The sequence below is a fragment of the Phanerochaete carnosa genome (assembly GCF_000300595.1).
Source record: "Phanerochaete carnosa HHB-10118-sp unplaced genomic scaffold PHACAscaffold_4, whole genome shotgun sequence".
In the NCBI taxonomy this organism is placed as follows: domain Eukaryota; kingdom Fungi; phylum Basidiomycota; class Agaricomycetes; order Polyporales; family Phanerochaetaceae; genus Phanerochaete; species Phanerochaete carnosa.
The window spans coordinates 1,554,995-1,570,535 of record NW_006767631.1 but is presented as its reverse complement, the minus strand read 5'-3'; the positions used below and the strand labels follow the sequence as shown (position 1 = coordinate 1,570,535).

Here is a 15,541-nt window from a genome sequence, read left to right as displayed (position 1 = left end):
CTTGTTCTTTTCGCCTCCCACGGAAACCTGCTGCAGAGCGCGAAAGGCAGCAGAGGCTAATCGCGACACACTGAGGTTGTGAGAGGAGCACGCGGCGACCTTGAGCAGCACGGAAAGGCGCACGGACGATCAGATTGAGTGTGGATTGGGACCGATCCTCTCTCGTTGAGGTCGGGACACATTTGGCGAGGTTCGTGTCATTTCTCTCGGACTGGTTGTGCACGCCAGAAAGGTGTTCCCGTGTCCTGCTCTCGCAGCGTCTTCTGACCGCAGCCCTGCCCCCTGTATCCAGCACCGACAGACAAAGCACTATCCCTTCCGTCAGCCCCCGCCGCCCACCGCCCGTCGCCCGGACAGCCCCTTCGGCCGGCACACGTCATACGCATTCCCCGCCTTTTCCAAGCCGATTCCTCCTCCCCCGCCCCGTTTTCCGCATCTCCTGCGGCCGTCCCTCCCGCCGTCCCCGACCCATACCCCAAACACGTCCCTCCCGACACATCAACGTAAGCGTCCCCTCCTCTCTTTCCACGCCTTCTTCTCTCCCTTCTCTCCTCCCCCTCCCCCTCCCCTCCGTCTTCCCGCTCTCTCCCTCCCCGTATGGCACTCCCCCGCTGCCCTCTAATTCCCTTGCCTTTCCGGGTGCTCCCTTGTTGATCGTCACGTGCTCCCCCTCGCCGCCGTTCTCACGCGCCTCTTTGCTGTCCATGTCTCTGTCGCGTAACTTTGCTTGCTCATCATCGCCTTCGCTTTGCAGGTTCCCGATCCCATCCTTTTGGTCCTCGCCGCAGGCTGCAACATCGACGGCCGCGCTGTCGCACCAGCAGCGCTGGCTTCACCCTCAATAAGCACACATCTCGTAGCACTTATCACTATTCGTAACGACTGCGATGAATACTCAAGCAGGGCAGCACCACAACCCTGCCATGCTCGCCGCTCTTCAGCAGCAGCAACAACAACAACAGCATGGACATGGCCAGATGAACCCGAACATGATGAACGCCATGTCTGGCATGAACGGCATGGCCGGCATGAACCCAACACAGCAGCAGCAGTTCCAGCAGATGCTCGCGGCCAAGTACCAGGGTGCCGGCATGGGCATGGGAGGCGGAAGTGGAGGCGCGGGTGGCTTTAATCCACAGATGATGCAGCAGTATCAACAGCAACATCAAGGCGGAGGCGGAGGCACGGCAGGCTCGATGGGCGTAAATCCACAAGCGTTGATGAACATGGGCAGCATGAACATGAGCGCCATGGGCATGGGTGGTATGAACGGACAAGGATCTATAGCTTCCAACCCCGGCTTCAACCCACAGATGCTCGCTCAACAGCAGCGGCAGTTTAACCAAGCCTCCGGCCGACCAGGGACGGGCGGTGGCGTCAACCCCCAAATGCTTATGCAGCAACACAACCCAAGCGGAACCGGCAATATGGGTGGCCCGTCGGGAATGAGCAATATGTCGAACGGCGGAGGCATGAACAACATGAGCGGAATGAACAACGGAATAATGGGTATGGGTGGCATGGTTATGGGTGGCATGGGCGGAATTAATCCTCAAGCTTTGAGCATGACGGCACAGAGCGGCCCTAGTAAGTGCTCTCTTTGATTCGTTAGGGATATCGTGCGACGCTCTGCGCTTCTATAGGTCCACAGAATGCAAACTCTGTCTCATCCCCGCAACCCCCGCATACGCAATCGACATCTATCAACCCTGCTGCCTTGAACGCTGGTTCCGGTACGCCCTCCAATATGGGTATGGGCGGTGGTATGGGTACCATGGGCGGAGGTGGCAGTCAGGCGAGTATGGGCAACCTCCAACTCACCCCTGCGCAGATTCAGCAGCTCAGTCACATGAGCCCTCAAGAGCGACACAAAGCGATGCAGCGGCTCATGATGCTCAACTTTCAGCACCAGCAGCGCGAGATGCAGATGCGTCGAAGTAGCGGAGAGCTGAACATGGCCGGTATGGGCGGGATGGGAATGCAGGGGCAGGGTCAGCGCACCCAGACGGGCATGCAGGGCCAGAGTATGGATGGCATGATGGGCGGGATGGCGAACAGCTTCAACAGCGGCATGGGTGGAGGAATGGGTGGGATGGACGGCAACGGGATGATGGGCATGGACAACTTGAACATGACTGCGATGGGTATGCAAGGCATGGGCGGTGGGATGGGCGGGATGCAAAGCATGGGTGGGATGCAGGGCATGAGCGCCGCACAACTCCAGCAGATGCAGCTTCTCCAGATGCAACATGCCCAAGGCCAGGATCGTCCGACGTCGTCGATGGCGCAAGCCCAGAGCCAGCACGCGAGCCCGACTCAACCGAACGCCTTCCCCAACCAAGGTCAAGCCCAGGTCTCATCTCCTGTCCGCGTTCAAACTCCTCATCAACAACAAAACATGCACATGCAACAACACCAGCAGATGCAGCAGCAGCAGCATCACCCAAACGCGGGCATAATGGGCCCGCCGCCGTCGATCCCTCCGAGACAGCCTACGGCTACGCCTGCTGCTTCCCCTGCTCCTCGTTCTGGTACTGGCATGGGTCCTCCCGGTCAGTACGGACAACATCCTCAGCACTCGCAACAGCACCACTATCAGCTTGGGCACACTCAGAGTCCTCGTCCTGGGACTGCCGGCACGGCTGCCACACCTGGTCCTGCCGCGATTTCGAGGACCAGTAGCTCCATGGGCATGCAACAACACCACCAGGGGAGCCAGCACGGCCAGCAACAGTCGAATGCTCAGCAGCCCGGCCAACAAGGTCTTCCAGCGCCAGCGCCAATACCTATTCAGCCTCGTCCCGTCCCTCCAAACGCTCGCGCCTCCGGAAGCCCTGCGCCGATACCACGTCCCGGGACTGGCCAGAGCATGCACGGTCCAAGTGGACTGCGTGCGATTACTCCTGCACTCGTTGGCAGCCGACCCAACACTGCTACTGGCTTCCGTCCACAGCAAGCGCCATCAACGCCTCAGACCTCACAGGGCTCAGCTCAGTATCAGAATCAGCAGCAGTTGCAACAAGGTCAGCTAGCGCAGCAACAGCAGTCTACGCATACACCCATCTCAACACCGACATCAGCGACGTATCCACCGATTGCACCTGCGCCCACGGCAGGCTCGGCGCCCGGCTCGCCAAGGGTGTCTATGAAGAGGAGGCCATCTGGAACCCCAGTACCGCCTTCCATTGCGGGTACCTCTTCTCAAGGATCGCATTTGGAGCAGTCGTTTACGCCACAAGGACAAATTCAGACGCAGACTCCTGGGCAGGCTCAAGGTTTGTTTCACTCATTTCGGACTTTTGTCGTCCATTTTGACCTGCATGAATACGTGTAGGTCCTCAAGGGATGCCTGGTACGAACATGACACCCGCTCAGTTGATGCATATGCGCATGTCGGGCGGTACGCCGGGGAGCAATATGATGAACATCCAAGGAGCTAACGGCCTTATGGCTGGTGCTGGCGGCATGATGGGCCCTCCTGTCCTCCCGCGGCCGCAACAATCGAATCAGGCGCAGCTCTCTGCTGGTGGCGTAGGTGCCGACATGGGCATGCCAGGTATGAACGGCATGTCGGGTCCTATGGGCGTCAACGGTATGCAGGTGCCTGGTATGGCGCGGCAGCCAAGTGTAGGGGACATCCGAACGAGCAACGCGGGCACCCCTGGTGTACCTGGAGCAAGTCTCAGCATCAATACGAACATTAACACGAACCTCAACCCGAACCTCAACGCTCCGATGCCCTTGGTGGGTACACCTAACATGTCTGGTCCGCTTGCCTCTGCGATGGCGATACCTACTCCAAATGTGCCGGGCTCGCCGAATCTGGCGATGCTTGCTGACCCTTTGATCCCTGGTGCGCCTGCTACGCCAAACAGGCAGGCATCGCACACGCCGGCTGCGGGCTCACCGTTTCCTGGCGGGATACCGGGTATGCCTGGCAGCGCAGAGCGCAAGATGGCGGGCCCCGGAGTACTCGCTGGTGCGCCGCCGCTCTCTCGGGTGTCCACTGGCGATGTCTTCGGTGGACTCTCAGCTCCAACGTCATCCACCACGGCGACAACGAACGGTGCGGCTGCTCCCGCTGCGCAAGCCCAGACGCAGATCGTCCCGCAGCTCCCGCCGCTGCCGGCCAACGTGAGTCTGAACCCAAAGGTGACGCGTGTGTCAGTCGTGCCACTCAAGGACTCGGAGACGACGATCCGGGCGCTGAAACAAGAAGAGATCGAGCGGGTGAAGGAGTGGATGAAGACGGACGAAGAGTACGACGCGAGGTATAAGCAGATGCGCGAACGTATGACGGAAGAGGTGCGCGAGGCGATCGTCAAGCCTCGTGCGTGGTACGAGAAAGACCCGTTGGAAGATCCCCGGGCGGCAAGACGCCGAAAGGAGAAGTTTGACCTCATCGGACTCAAGGGGAGGGAGGAGATGAAGCGGAAGAAGGCGGGAAGGAGAGAGGGGTTCAAGTTGTGAGTTCTTTGCGTCATATCGTGCGGCATTCGTAGCTTATATAGGCGGCAGGCCCAGAACTGTCAACCCTGAGGACGCCAGCCGTCCCGAACAGCTGGTGCCGCTTCGCCTCGAGTTCGATGTCGACCATCATAAGATGCGAGACACCTTCGTGTGGAACTTAAATGGTACGTGTCTGCGTAACGACCCTTGTGCGGCAATCAACTTTCTCACTCATTTCTCACAGATCCTATCATTACTCCCGAAATCTTTGCGCAGTCCATTGTGGACGATTACAGTCTTGCCCCGAGCTACCACGCAGTGATCACGAAGACGATCCAAGACCAGCTGAGCGACTTCAAGGCACACACGGCGACATTTGGCGAGGACGGATTCGACGATGTCGTCATGCACGGACAGTTCGCCGACGATGAGGAAATGTGGTGGGACGCGTGGCGGAACCATGTCCGCAGCGATACGCTTCTCCGTCATTGGGAGACACAAGTCGAGCGCCGCACGCGCAAACGTCGCAAAATTGTCAAAGACGAAGAAGTTGAGACGAAGGGGGTGCCTGTTGCGTCTAGTCTCGACGCGTACATGTCAGTGGACGAGTTTGAAGAGGACGAGAACAAGATGCTTGAGGAGATGCGCATCTTGATCAAGGTCCGTCGGCGACTCTGCTGTGAGAGAAGCCACCGTTACTGACTCAATGCCGCAGCTCGATATCATTGTTGGCCCGGTCAAACTTGAGGACCAGTTTGAATGGGACCTCGATAGCCCCGACCCTTCCCCGGAGCACTTCGCTGACATCTATACGAAGGAGCTCGGCCTCAGTGGCGAATTCAAAACTGCAATCGCGCATTCGATCCGCGAACAAGTGCAAACCTATCAAAAATCCCTCTTCCTCGTTGGTCACCCATCTGACGGCTCGGCAGTTCAAGACGACGACCTTCGTTTGTCGTTGTTACCGTCCCTCAGTACAGGCGCGCGCTCCATGGATCAAGTCGTTGCCTTTACGCCTCGTCTCGACTACCTCAGCGATGGTGAAATCGAGCGCAACGAGAAAGAGCGTGAGAAAGAACTCAATCGTCGCCGTCGCAAGACAAATCGCGGACGCAGAGGCATCGTACTTCCCGACCGGGACCCGCCCAAGACATTCCGTACTCCCGCGATTGGCTTCCCCGAGGTCGACCCTGCCACGCTGGCACTCGCGAACGCGAACTTGGCGCCTACCTCCCGCCGCGCGGCTGCGGCTGCGGCTTCGCACAATATCGCCAATATGATTGCATCGGAGAACGGCACCTCGCTCTCGCCACAGGTCATGCCTGCTCCTGTTCCTACTGCGGTGGCTGCGCCTCAGCTGATGAAAGAGAAGAAGCCGAAGGGCCTCATGAAACCACCATCATACCCTTCGTCTGTCCTTCGCCCGCGTGCTCATGTCAAGGCGCCGACGGACGGGACTGCTGCCGATCCGTCGACAGTGCGCCCGCCATTAGATATCGACCCGCCTGTGTCGAGCAACGTGGAGAACCGGGGTGCACGCGTGCCACTTTCTGCAAAGCGTACGAAAGAGCTCGAGCGGGAAGCCAAGGAGCGGGAGTACGTGGACGGCCAGCATCCGAACTACATCGATGGCGTTTGGCACTGTTCGAACTGTGGTTGCCCGGAGAGCATTGCTATTGGTCGCCGCAAAGGTCCGCTGGGAGACAAGTCACAGTGCGGTGCATGCGGTATGTTGTGTTACCGCTTCATAACAGGCTGTTTCTGATATTCTCCATAGGAAAATTCTGGCATAGGCACCGACGCCCACGACCTGTGGAGTACAACTCCAGCCTGGAATATCATTCAAACATCAAGAAGGAGGAGGAGATGGCGAGGCTCGCGGCATCCAGGAGAAAGCGGCCCCATGCGCACGTAGCTGAGGCATCGTCGAAGGCTCCCACGGTCGAGCCAGAGACTCCAAGGAAACCGTCTCCGGAGCCGGACAGCAAGCCCGTCTCCCGCAGCACAGTCTTGGAGACGCCGAAACTACCGAAGATCGAAAAGACCGAGGCCGCGTCGCCCATGTCTACCACTTCCAGCATCTCGGAAACCCCGTTGGCAACGAGGGGCAAAACGAATGGTGTTCACTCTACTCCGTCCGCACCCGCCATCGCTCCCAGTCAGAGTGAATCTTCGGAGGGCATTCAGGATACACCGCAGGACTCGCATGCTGTCCTTCCCTCCGTCGCACCCCACTCCGGGGCCGGACCGCGCGCTGGTGGAAACCGTCCTGCGAGAGTGAGTAGGAAGTGAACAACCATGATGAACGCGTCGTCTGACCTCGTAATGTAGGACCCTCCCGCTTGGTTAAAGGAAGCCATGAAAGAACTAAATGATAAATACCCCGATGATAGATTTGAGGCTGTGCTTCGTAGAGGACCGAACCCCGCACAACCGGAATGGCGCATCAAGTGCACAGATTGTCCTGGAAAAGTACGTCTCTGTTCTGCTGATGCGGACAATTGTAGTGCTGACGGTGTCCTGCTGCTAGCTCTATACCCCCGGTCCTGGAGAGACTCTGACTAATTATGAAGTGCATCTTAAGAACCGCCAGCATCGACAGAAGGTCAACGCCCGAATCGGGAATGGCCAATCCTAATGGACTGTGTTGGGACTTAGATGTCCTTGCTATCTGGATTATGTCGTTCGTCATTTCTGCATCGTTATACAATCTCAACTTGCTCTGTATGTTGTATCCTTATTTTAGCTGTCTCCAATATATTCCATTACTATCTCAAAGATTTTGGTGCATTGGTCTGCACAGCAAACCTCGTGTCGTTGCTGATCGGAATCCTCCCCCTCCATGCGGCGTGCGGCGTGGCGGCACAGGCAGCGGGAGCGGGGATGCGGAACACGCGCCGGGCACGCCGGTGCCACAAAGTTGAACAAAGTTAGATAGGTCCTCATGACGACGAAAGTTGTCTCAGCCCTTGCTCCACCCTCATGCTCTCCCGCACATAATCATAGAAAGATCAAATAACAACGTCACGTTCTTTGCACGCTGTCTCCCTTTCATTTCCACGTCCGTCACGACTTACATAAATTCTGTGATCTCCTCCAGTAATCTGCACCACCCCGTTTCACGACTTTCATGCTTTGCGCGATGTCTGCTCTTGCGGTCCTCCTTCACATTCTTATTGGCCTCCAGTTGGCACAGGCCACAATTTTTGTGCGTTGAGTACGATCCCGTGGGGACTACGTTGCACTAACCGTGCCGGCAGGTTACTTCTCCAGGCGAGACGACTACCTGCCAAGGCGGAGAGTCCTGCCTTGTCGAATGGCTTGAGGATGGTCAAACCCCAACCCTGTCGGACATTGGAGCCTGCTACGTTGGTCTCTACAATGGAAATGGTCTCCTCATACAGCAGATCGAACCTGTGAATGTTGCAAGCACGAGGTCTCTGCAATTCACGGTGAGTCTCCAAGGTCGAGCATGCGATAAGCTTTTGCTTATGCTGAACGCAGCCCGATCCAACCGCGGGGCCTGACTCGAGCGGCTAGTGGGTATATTGTCAGATAACCTTGCTCCAAAATTCACTGACGCACACAAAGCTACATCAATTTCACATCTGTCGACGCCATTGGCAATTCCCCACAGCCATATACTCAGTACTCCCCGTTCTTTGCGTATGTTATCTTCTTTTTCAAATGCAAACTACGCTCTAATGGTGGCAAATAGTTTGGAAGGCATGTCTGGATCGTTCAGCGCCCCAGTCGCAAGCGATACATCTACTCTTCCTGTGCCCTCCTCGGTCGCTAGCGCACCATCAAATACCATTGCCTCAACTATATCCATTGGCAGTAACCCCTCTGCGTCTTCCAACTTGCCATCCGTGACGAGCTCATCGCCTGCGACAGCCAGCTCCGTTTTACTGAGCAGTTCGGTCTCACCCCCCGGCGTGACCTCCGCTGTTCCCTCTCCAAGCCCGGCAGGGAGTTCCAGCTTTTCGGGAACAGCCACCTTCACCACCTCCCGTGCACTATCCTCAATTTCGCCAAGCAGCAGCGTGGTTCCCTCATCTTCCGCCTCTGCATCGGCTACCTCCGCAGCAACTCGGGTCATCCCAACGGTTGCCGTGACTCTCGCACTCCCTGTTGCTTTGATTGTCGGCACTGTTTTCGTCGTGATGCTCTGAGAACACAACTATCTGATGATCTCGCGGAGGCTCACAACCTATGCGGAGTATTTTTGGAATACCCATTTACTGCGATACCTCAGATTTCGACTTATACTCTTATGTCCAGTTGCAATCTCCACCCTCGGGCTTTGTTCGTCGTTATAGCTTCTTTTTGTAGTTTTTGAATCCCCCTGCCATCCCGTTAGATCGTTACACCTCTCTTTATATTGCAATACACGCCGACGTGGCACTTGTTTTCGCTCGTAGATGGTTCACCATATCCAGATTTAGAGCCCTTGTCCCTCGCGCAGTAATTTACTAGTGACCGTGACGTGACGGTACGCGAACATGACCGCGAACACGACGTGACTGTCACGCACTTTATCTTTCTCTCGTCATTGTCCACAGTCCCTCGCTCGTAAAACATGTCCTCACCGTTCAAGTTCCCATCATCCGACCCGCCCGACGCAGACATAGCGGACGGGGAGCAGAACACCCCAAATGCGCTTCCCCAGCAACCTCTCTTTTTCGCCGCGTCGCCCTCAGTCGCAGGCACCCCTCGTCGATCCCAACGTCAGCAGTCGTCCGCGCCCCCGAGCTCTCCTGGAAACGTGGTTGCGCGTAGGGCTGTCGGGCTTAATACCCCTAAGAGAAAGACGCCTCTCTTCGCTGGTGAGTCGCGACTTCACGTTGCATCCTGATTACCTGGCTGATGCACTCCAACGGAAGCGGGTAGCTCTTCTCCTCTCGCATTTCCTAGCTCGAGTCCCGCGAAGGGCGCGACGCCAAGGCGTACAAACTTCCTTGCAAATTCGAGTTCGCCACCTCAGAGCCCTCGGGGATCTGAACCGCTCGAGTTCCCCTCGTACGTTCCTCAGCAGCTCTCACGTTGCTAGTACTGATGCTTATGCAGGAGTCCTGTCGCCACTCCCAAGAATCGTCGTGGAGATATCCATAGCTCTTTGAGTCTCACACCTGTTGCGCGCCGCCGCCGTCAACAAAACCTCAACACAGATGACCCCATGAGCGATGGAACAAACCTGCAAATGCCGATGTCATCTGCAGGTGCAGGCTTCAGCGCTGCTGACGTGCCAAGTGACGAACCTGCCGAAATCCGTGCCATTTGGGGTACGACGGTCAACCTCGCGGAAACGATGAAGATCTTCCGCGAATTTATGCTTGGCTTCAAGCCCAAGTACCGCATCTCCTATGACCGGAATCGAGGCGTGCGTACGCGTACCCTGACTTCACCGGAGGAAGGCGAGGTATTACTCTACGAGACATACCTACGTCGCATGCGCCAAACCGGTGAAACGAACTTGAACCTCGACCTGAACAACCTTGCTGCCTACCCACCTAGCAAGAAGCTACACAGTCAGCTTGTCAAGTATCCTCAAGAAGTTGTTCCCGCTATGGATCAGGTTCTCAAAGATCTCATGCTTGAGATCGCGGAGCAAGATCAGCGAGCAGGCGAAGAGGGTATGACAGGCGAGGAAGGCGAAGAGGAGATCGCGGATATCATGGGCAAGGTCTACAAGATTCGGCCCTTCGGCTTAATGTCTGTGAATATGCGAGACCTCAACCCCACTGGTACGTCAACTTCTAACATTTCGAGCGTCATCTCTGTGGGGACTAACTTCGCCTGTCTTCAGACACTGACAAGTTAGTGTGCATTAAGGGTCTCGTCATTCGAGCGACGCCCGTGATTCCTGACATGAAGGTGGCCTTCTTCCGCTGCCTGACATGCAATCACACTGTCCAGGTCGAGATTGATCGTGGTAAGATCGACGAGCCGCAACGCTGTCCGCGCGACGTTTGTGCTTCCGTGGGCACTATGTCTCTGGTACACAACCGATGCGAATTTGCCGATCGCCAAGTCATTCGCTTGCAGGAGACCCCGGACGCAGTGCCCGATGGCCAAACACCGCATACAGTCACCCTTAGCGTGTATGACGAGCTTGTCGACGTCAGCAAACCCGGTGACCGGCTCGTCGTCACAGGTATCTTCCGTAGCGTACCTGTACGAGTTAACCCGAGGCAGAGGACACTTAAGAGCCTCTTCAAGACCTTTCTCGACGTGGTTCATGTACGCCTCGGCACTGACGACCGCCTTGGGCTCGACAAGAGCACACGCCCCGCAGGCGGGGACCGTATCCCAGGCGTCGGCGGCGTCGGCGACTTCTTCAGCGACGTGTCGGACGAAAATCCCCTCGAGCAGCAGCGGCAGCAGAGCAGGCGTGCCGAAATAGAGAACAAGCTTAAAGAGCTTAGCCAGCGCCCGGATATCTACGAACTGCTGGCAAGGAGTCTTGCGCCGAGTATTTGGTCACTAGAGGATGTCAAGAAGGGGATTCTCCTCCAATTGTTCGGTGGAACGAACAAGAGCATTGCCCGTGGTGGAGGTGCGGGCGGACCGAGATACCGTGGCGACATCAATGTGTTGCTTGTTGGTGATCCTGGTGTCTCAAAGTCTCAAATACTCTCGGTGAGCGCGGATGGTGCCCGTGCGCGACAAGCGGCTAATCGATGGAGAATAGTATGTGCACAAGATTGCGCCTCGAGGAGTGTTCACTTCCGGCAAGGGCTCCAGTGCGGTCGGTCTTACCGCATACGTGACGAGGGATCCGGACTCGAAACAGCTTGTCCTCGAGAGGTCAGTGACGGCATAGCTCTTGACGATAGTGCCGCTAATAAGGAACATAGTGGTGCGCTTGTGCTGAGTGACGGCGGTGTGTGCTGCATTGATGAGTTCGACAAGATGAGCGAGGCGACCCGTAGTGTACTCCATGAGGTTATGGTCTGCATTCCACCCTACACTATAATTCTCTACTCTATCTCACATGGTCTACAGGAACAACAAACCGTCTCCATCGCAAAAGCGGGCATCATCACCACGCTCAATGCGCGAACATCTATCCTTGCGGCCGCAAACCCAATTGGCTCACGCTACGATCGGGCGAAGACGATCTCCACTAATCTAGACTTACCGCCAACTTTGATTTCGCGGTTTGACTTGCTATATCTCGTCCTGGATAACGTCGACGAACAGCTCGACCGCCGGCTTGCACAGCACTTGGTTGGGCTCTACCTGGAGGACAGCCCTAACTCCACTGAGCAAGACATCCTGGTACGCTGCCTCGCCTTAACAGCTTCCAGCTCATGCTGAATATTATTCCTCTCAACAGCCTATGGATGAGCTCTCCGCGTACATCAACTATGCGCGCACGCGAGTCAATCCGACAATCACCGAGGAGGCAGGTAACGAACTCGTGAAATGCTACGTCACCCTCCGTAAAGCGGGCGAAGATCCGCGGGGCAATGCGAATGAGAAGCGTATCACAGCAACGACGCGTCAGCTCGAGAGCATGATCCGCCTGAGCGAAGCGCACTCGCGAATGCGCCTCAGTCCTCTCGTCGAGCTCTCAGATGTGCGCGAGGCCTTCCGACTCATGCGCGAGGCGATCAACACGAGCGCGCGCGACCCGACGACGGGCGAGATTGATATGGGCTTGCTCGACACCGGCATCGGGCGTACGCAGCGCCGGCTGCGCGGTGATATGCGCAAGGAGGTGCTCAACTTGCTCGAAGGCGCCGGTGGCACGCGTGGCGTGCGCTGGTCCGACGCGTTCAAGACTCTTGAGGGCCAGAGTAGCGTCCGGGTTCCGGTAGCTGAGTTCCAAGAAGTCGTGCGCGAGCTCGAGCAGGAGGGACTCGTCAAGGTCGTTGGTGAGCGTGACAGACGTGTCATTCGCCGAGTCGAGGGTGCATAAACCTTAGATGTGGGTGAAAGACTGTTGCATAGTATTCTGTTTGGAGGTCTTGCGTTCTTTCCGGCTCCGTTCATGATGTGTCCAGTCTGTTTGCTATGTATTGTATGACTTCCATGTATTCACACTATACGCCGCTACTTTTCACGCCTGCTGGCTCGTCACCTTGCTTACCACGAACGCGCATCTCTGCCTCTCTGCTGATGGGATTGTCTCGATAGTGCTTCCACTGCTTGTCACTGTTCCCTCCGTGAGAACAACCCGCTGTATTCCGCCGGTCGTGTACACAGGCCACGTGGGTGCTCTCGCAAGCTTGAATGTGTTCGGGTTGCCTGAGCGTACGAATGAGAGCCAGTAGGCGATGAGTTCGGATGCGAAGACCTGTTCGGAAGGTGTCATAGCCGAGAAGGTTGTTGTGCCATTAAACCTGAAGGGTGCCCATGATTGAGCATGCAAATACCAAGATGAGGGGCCAACGACGGGACGTACCCTGTGTTTGTCCCGCGGAACATCATCCAGTTTTCAGCGGCGTGTTCCACCAGAGGATCGCCGCCCGTCGGGTTGGCCGTGTTATACCTGTACACAAAGGTCTTGCCCGACCTTTGCTGTGCAGACGCCCCGCCTATAATCTCCGCCTTCGTGAATTATATCCATCAGCCACTGTGCTCAGGGTATTCCATGCGGGAGAAACGTACCGCACAACGCAGCTCGCTCTCGCCTGTGCCAACACGGATCTGCTGGCTAGAGTTGTCGAAGTTAGAAACGGCGTACACCTGGTTGAACTCGGCGAGATCGGCCTGCGTGAGTGCTGGGAAAAAGGTTTGGAGGCCGCTATTCAAGCTGGTGGCACCGAGAGAGAGCGACTCGTTCGAAGTCGCGCTGCGTGCAAAAGCAATTAATTCTTGATCGCATGGGAAAGAAGAACGAGGGGAACATGCATACCCTACCATCAGCGGGATGTCTGCGAAGCGACCGGAGAGGATTGCGGGTGTTGGACGGTCGGGAATGATCTTGCCATCGAGGACAGGATGGAAGGCATTATATGATCCGTTGCTATTCGTGTTATCAGAACGCAATGCTTGCCACAAGCTAGTCTCACTAGGAGCACTCACAAAGGCGCATCTTGGGCCGGCGCAAGCGCGGTGACAGGTGCTTTCCGAAGGCAAGCCATGGTATCAGAAACTGTGCTCGAGCCACCACAGCCAGCCTTCTCTGCATAGAAGTTGAACAGCGGCTGTGCACGAATTCAGCGTTGTCAACCCTTCTGGCAACTCTTTGAAGCCTACCTCTTGTTGCTCTGGACTGGGCAACGGCGTTCGATAAACGCTCTGCGCGATGGCTTGATGGAACAAACCCTGCTGTCCGCTCGCAACGAGATGCAGCTCTACAGAGGAGCCGCCGGCACTTTGGCCATTAATCGTCACCTGCCCGGGGTCGCCGCCAAAGGCATTAATGTGCTCTTGTACCCAATGCAGCGCAGCATTCTGATCGGAGAACCCGACATTGAGGTCGCCCAGAGAGGATGACGAAGCAAATGCTGGGTGCGAGAGGAAGCCGAACGAGTCGAGGCGGTAATACACGGAGACAATGACGACGGAGGGGACTTGATGTACCCAATTATCGAAGGGCCAGTTCGCGGGGTTGCCAAAAACGTAGCCACCACCATGGATATACACTAGAACTGGGACTGATACAGCGGCTCGCGTCAGTTCCTCACTATGGAGGCGAACGAAACAAAACATACGCTTATCGCCCTCCTTCGCGTTCGCTGGCGCATAAACATTCACTTTTAGACAGTCTTCGCTGCCTGCACCTCCGGCATCACCGTCTTGCATGTCTAATGAGCGTAGGATCTGCGTCAGAGCAATTATGGCTTCTCACCGCCTGTTGTACCCTGAATGCAGAACTCAGGGTAGGACGACGCATCAACAATGGTACCGCCAGCCTGTTGGCTCACGCGTGTCGTGTTCAGCGGAAGAGGAGCCCGCCAACGAAGCTCTCCAACGGGAGGCTCGGCGTACGGGAGACCCAAGTACGCGACTGTGTTCGGGAAGCTGAGGTTGCCCCGGTACTTCGCGTAGCCAAGGTCAACGACCGTGTCGGCCGTGGCCAGGCAGAGGAACGAAAGTAGACCTGTGTATGCAAGCAGGCGCATGAGGACTTTGCGCACTGCAGCGAGTCGTTTAGCTGAGGACCTGAAGACTCAGTGCGCAGACGCAGTAAATATATGCGACTGACTGGCCTTTCGCGGGTATTGTGGTCTGCATCTGGCCCGGGATTAGCAGATGATCCATCATGGGACTACCCTTCTCTACGGAAGCCTAGGAAGCGTGAACATGAGTTGTTACGACACGAAGGACAGCGGGCGGGCGCAGTACATACCAAAGTCACAGAAGGCAAATGGATCCTCACGCTCCGCGGTAAGGCCGACGTAGCTGAATATGCGCGCTGGTCACGATGGGCCATGCAGAGAAGGCCGGTAGGTATCATCTGGAGGAAATTAGGGACCCGAGAGGTCCGGTTTCTCCGGCATTCGCGTATCCTCCATGGAGAATCGCAGATGAACGTGAATATTTGGACATTTCAGAGGCGTTCCACATAGCATTGTACGTATAAGAGATAACATTCGGGCCGAATATATGACGTTGAACGGAGTTGGCGGGATGATTTACGACGTCTCGCGTCAAGCCACCCGCAGTGACGAGAATGTCTAGAATCGTAAAATGACTTTCAGACGGCTCACTAACCTACGGAGATAGCATTTAGAACTGGAAGGAATCATCGGTCAACAATATTGTGTTCTTGAGGCGGGACTACACGTACCTCTGGTGACTGTTGCGTCGAACTTGCGGCCCGACGTGCTTTGTCGTGGACTCGAATGCTTCAAACTCACCACTCACACTTCTTCTACCTGCTTGATTAAAACTTGGGTTTTCTCGATTTATCTAGCGGGCCAAATAGGGCACGGAAAGATTCAGCTCTGTAGAAGTGTGGAACGCTGGTGGCAGCAAGAGTGAAACAGACCATGACCTCGCGGCAAGACCTGGACGATCCCAACAAGGTACGCCCGGGTTCGCCCCTTTCTCTAACAACTGCCTCATCTCTCCCAGAAATGCATCTTACTACTTGCGGATAACGCTGTCGGTGCGTGTGATAACTGAATCTTAT

At 56.3% G+C, this 15,541-nt stretch overlaps 4 protein-coding genes across 4 annotated transcripts; 3 read left to right on the top strand and 1 right to left on the bottom strand.

Moving 5' to 3' along the window:
• The first annotated feature begins 782 nt into the window (after positions 1–782).
• Positions 783–7,224, top strand: PHACADRAFT_253961 (uncharacterized protein). Its single transcript, XM_007394468.1, has 9 exons — positions 783–1,587; positions 1,644–3,275; positions 3,335–4,466; positions 4,519–4,634; positions 4,694–5,109; positions 5,165–6,176; positions 6,227–6,726; positions 6,781–6,921; positions 6,980–7,224. The coding sequence occupies exons 1-9, from the start codon at positions 888–890 to the stop codon at positions 7,085–7,087; spliced, it is 5,757 nt and encodes a 1,918-aa protein (XP_007394530.1). The 5' UTR covers positions 783–887; the 3' UTR covers positions 7,088–7,224.
• A 244-nt stretch (positions 7,225–7,468) lies between these two features.
• Positions 7,469–8,887, top strand: PHACADRAFT_253959 (uncharacterized protein). The gene is made up of 5 exons (XM_007394467.1): positions 7,469–7,657; positions 7,710–7,901; positions 7,954–7,988; positions 8,041–8,115; positions 8,168–8,887. The coding sequence occupies exons 1-5, from the start codon at positions 7,580–7,582 to the stop codon at positions 8,622–8,624; spliced, it is 837 nt and encodes a 278-aa protein (XP_007394529.1). The 5' UTR covers positions 7,469–7,579; the 3' UTR covers positions 8,625–8,887.
• A 339-nt stretch (positions 8,888–9,226) lies between these two features.
• Positions 9,227–12,816, top strand: PHACADRAFT_118591 (uncharacterized protein). The gene is made up of 8 exons (XM_007394466.1): positions 9,227–9,278; positions 9,336–9,471; positions 9,520–10,196; positions 10,259–11,091; positions 11,144–11,259; positions 11,310–11,403; positions 11,458–11,733; positions 11,792–12,816. The coding sequence occupies exons 3-8, from the start codon at positions 9,629–9,631 to the stop codon at positions 12,374–12,376; spliced, it is 2,472 nt and encodes an 823-aa protein (XP_007394528.1). The 5' UTR covers positions 9,227–9,278; positions 9,336–9,471; positions 9,520–9,628; the 3' UTR covers positions 12,377–12,816.
• PHACADRAFT_27481 (uncharacterized protein) lies at positions 12,769–14,839 on the bottom strand (the record flags this gene model as incomplete). The annotated part of the gene is made up of 9 exons (XM_007393988.1): positions 12,769–13,008; positions 13,069–13,252; positions 13,316–13,426; positions 13,486–13,607; positions 13,660–14,054; positions 14,118–14,210; positions 14,255–14,568; positions 14,612–14,694; positions 14,756–14,839. The coding sequence occupies 9 exons, from the start codon at positions 14,837–14,839 to the stop codon at positions 12,769–12,771; spliced, it is 1,626 nt and encodes a 541-aa protein (XP_007394050.1).
• Between the last annotated feature and the right edge of the window lie 702 nt (positions 14,840–15,541).

Bases quoted from the DNA above. Each gene is read 5' to 3' on its own strand.
- PHACADRAFT_253959 (XM_007394467.1), top strand. From the start codon at position 7,580: ATGCTTTGCGCGATGTCTGCTCTTGCGGTCCTCCTTCACATTCTTATT. The intron at 7,658-7,709 runs GTGCGTTGAGTA...CCGTGCCGGCAG, and splicing joins TGGCACAGGCCACAATTTTT to GTTACTTCTCCAGGCGAGAC. The intron at 7,989-8,040 runs GTGGGTATATTG...ACGCACACAAAG, and splicing joins GGGCCTGACTCGAGCGGCTA to CTACATCAATTTCACATCTG.
- PHACADRAFT_253961 (XM_007394468.1), top strand. From the start codon at position 888: ATGAATACTCAAGCAGGGCAGCACCACAACCCTGCCATGCTCGCCGCT. The intron at 6,177-6,226 runs GTATGTTGTGTT...TATTCTCCATAG, and splicing joins GTCACAGTGCGGTGCATGCG to GAAAATTCTGGCATAGGCAC. The intron at 6,727-6,780 runs GTGAGTAGGAAG...CTCGTAATGTAG, and splicing joins GTGGAAACCGTCCTGCGAGA to GACCCTCCCGCTTGGTTAAA.
- PHACADRAFT_118591 (XM_007394466.1), top strand. From the start codon at position 9,629: ATGAGCGATGGAACAAACCTGCAAATGCCGATGTCATCTGCAGGTGCA. The intron at 11,092-11,143 runs GTGAGCGCGGAT...GATGGAGAATAG, and splicing joins CAAAGTCTCAAATACTCTCG to TATGTGCACAAGATTGCGCC. The intron at 11,260-11,309 runs GTCAGTGACGGC...TAAGGAACATAG, and splicing joins AAACAGCTTGTCCTCGAGAG to TGGTGCGCTTGTGCTGAGTG.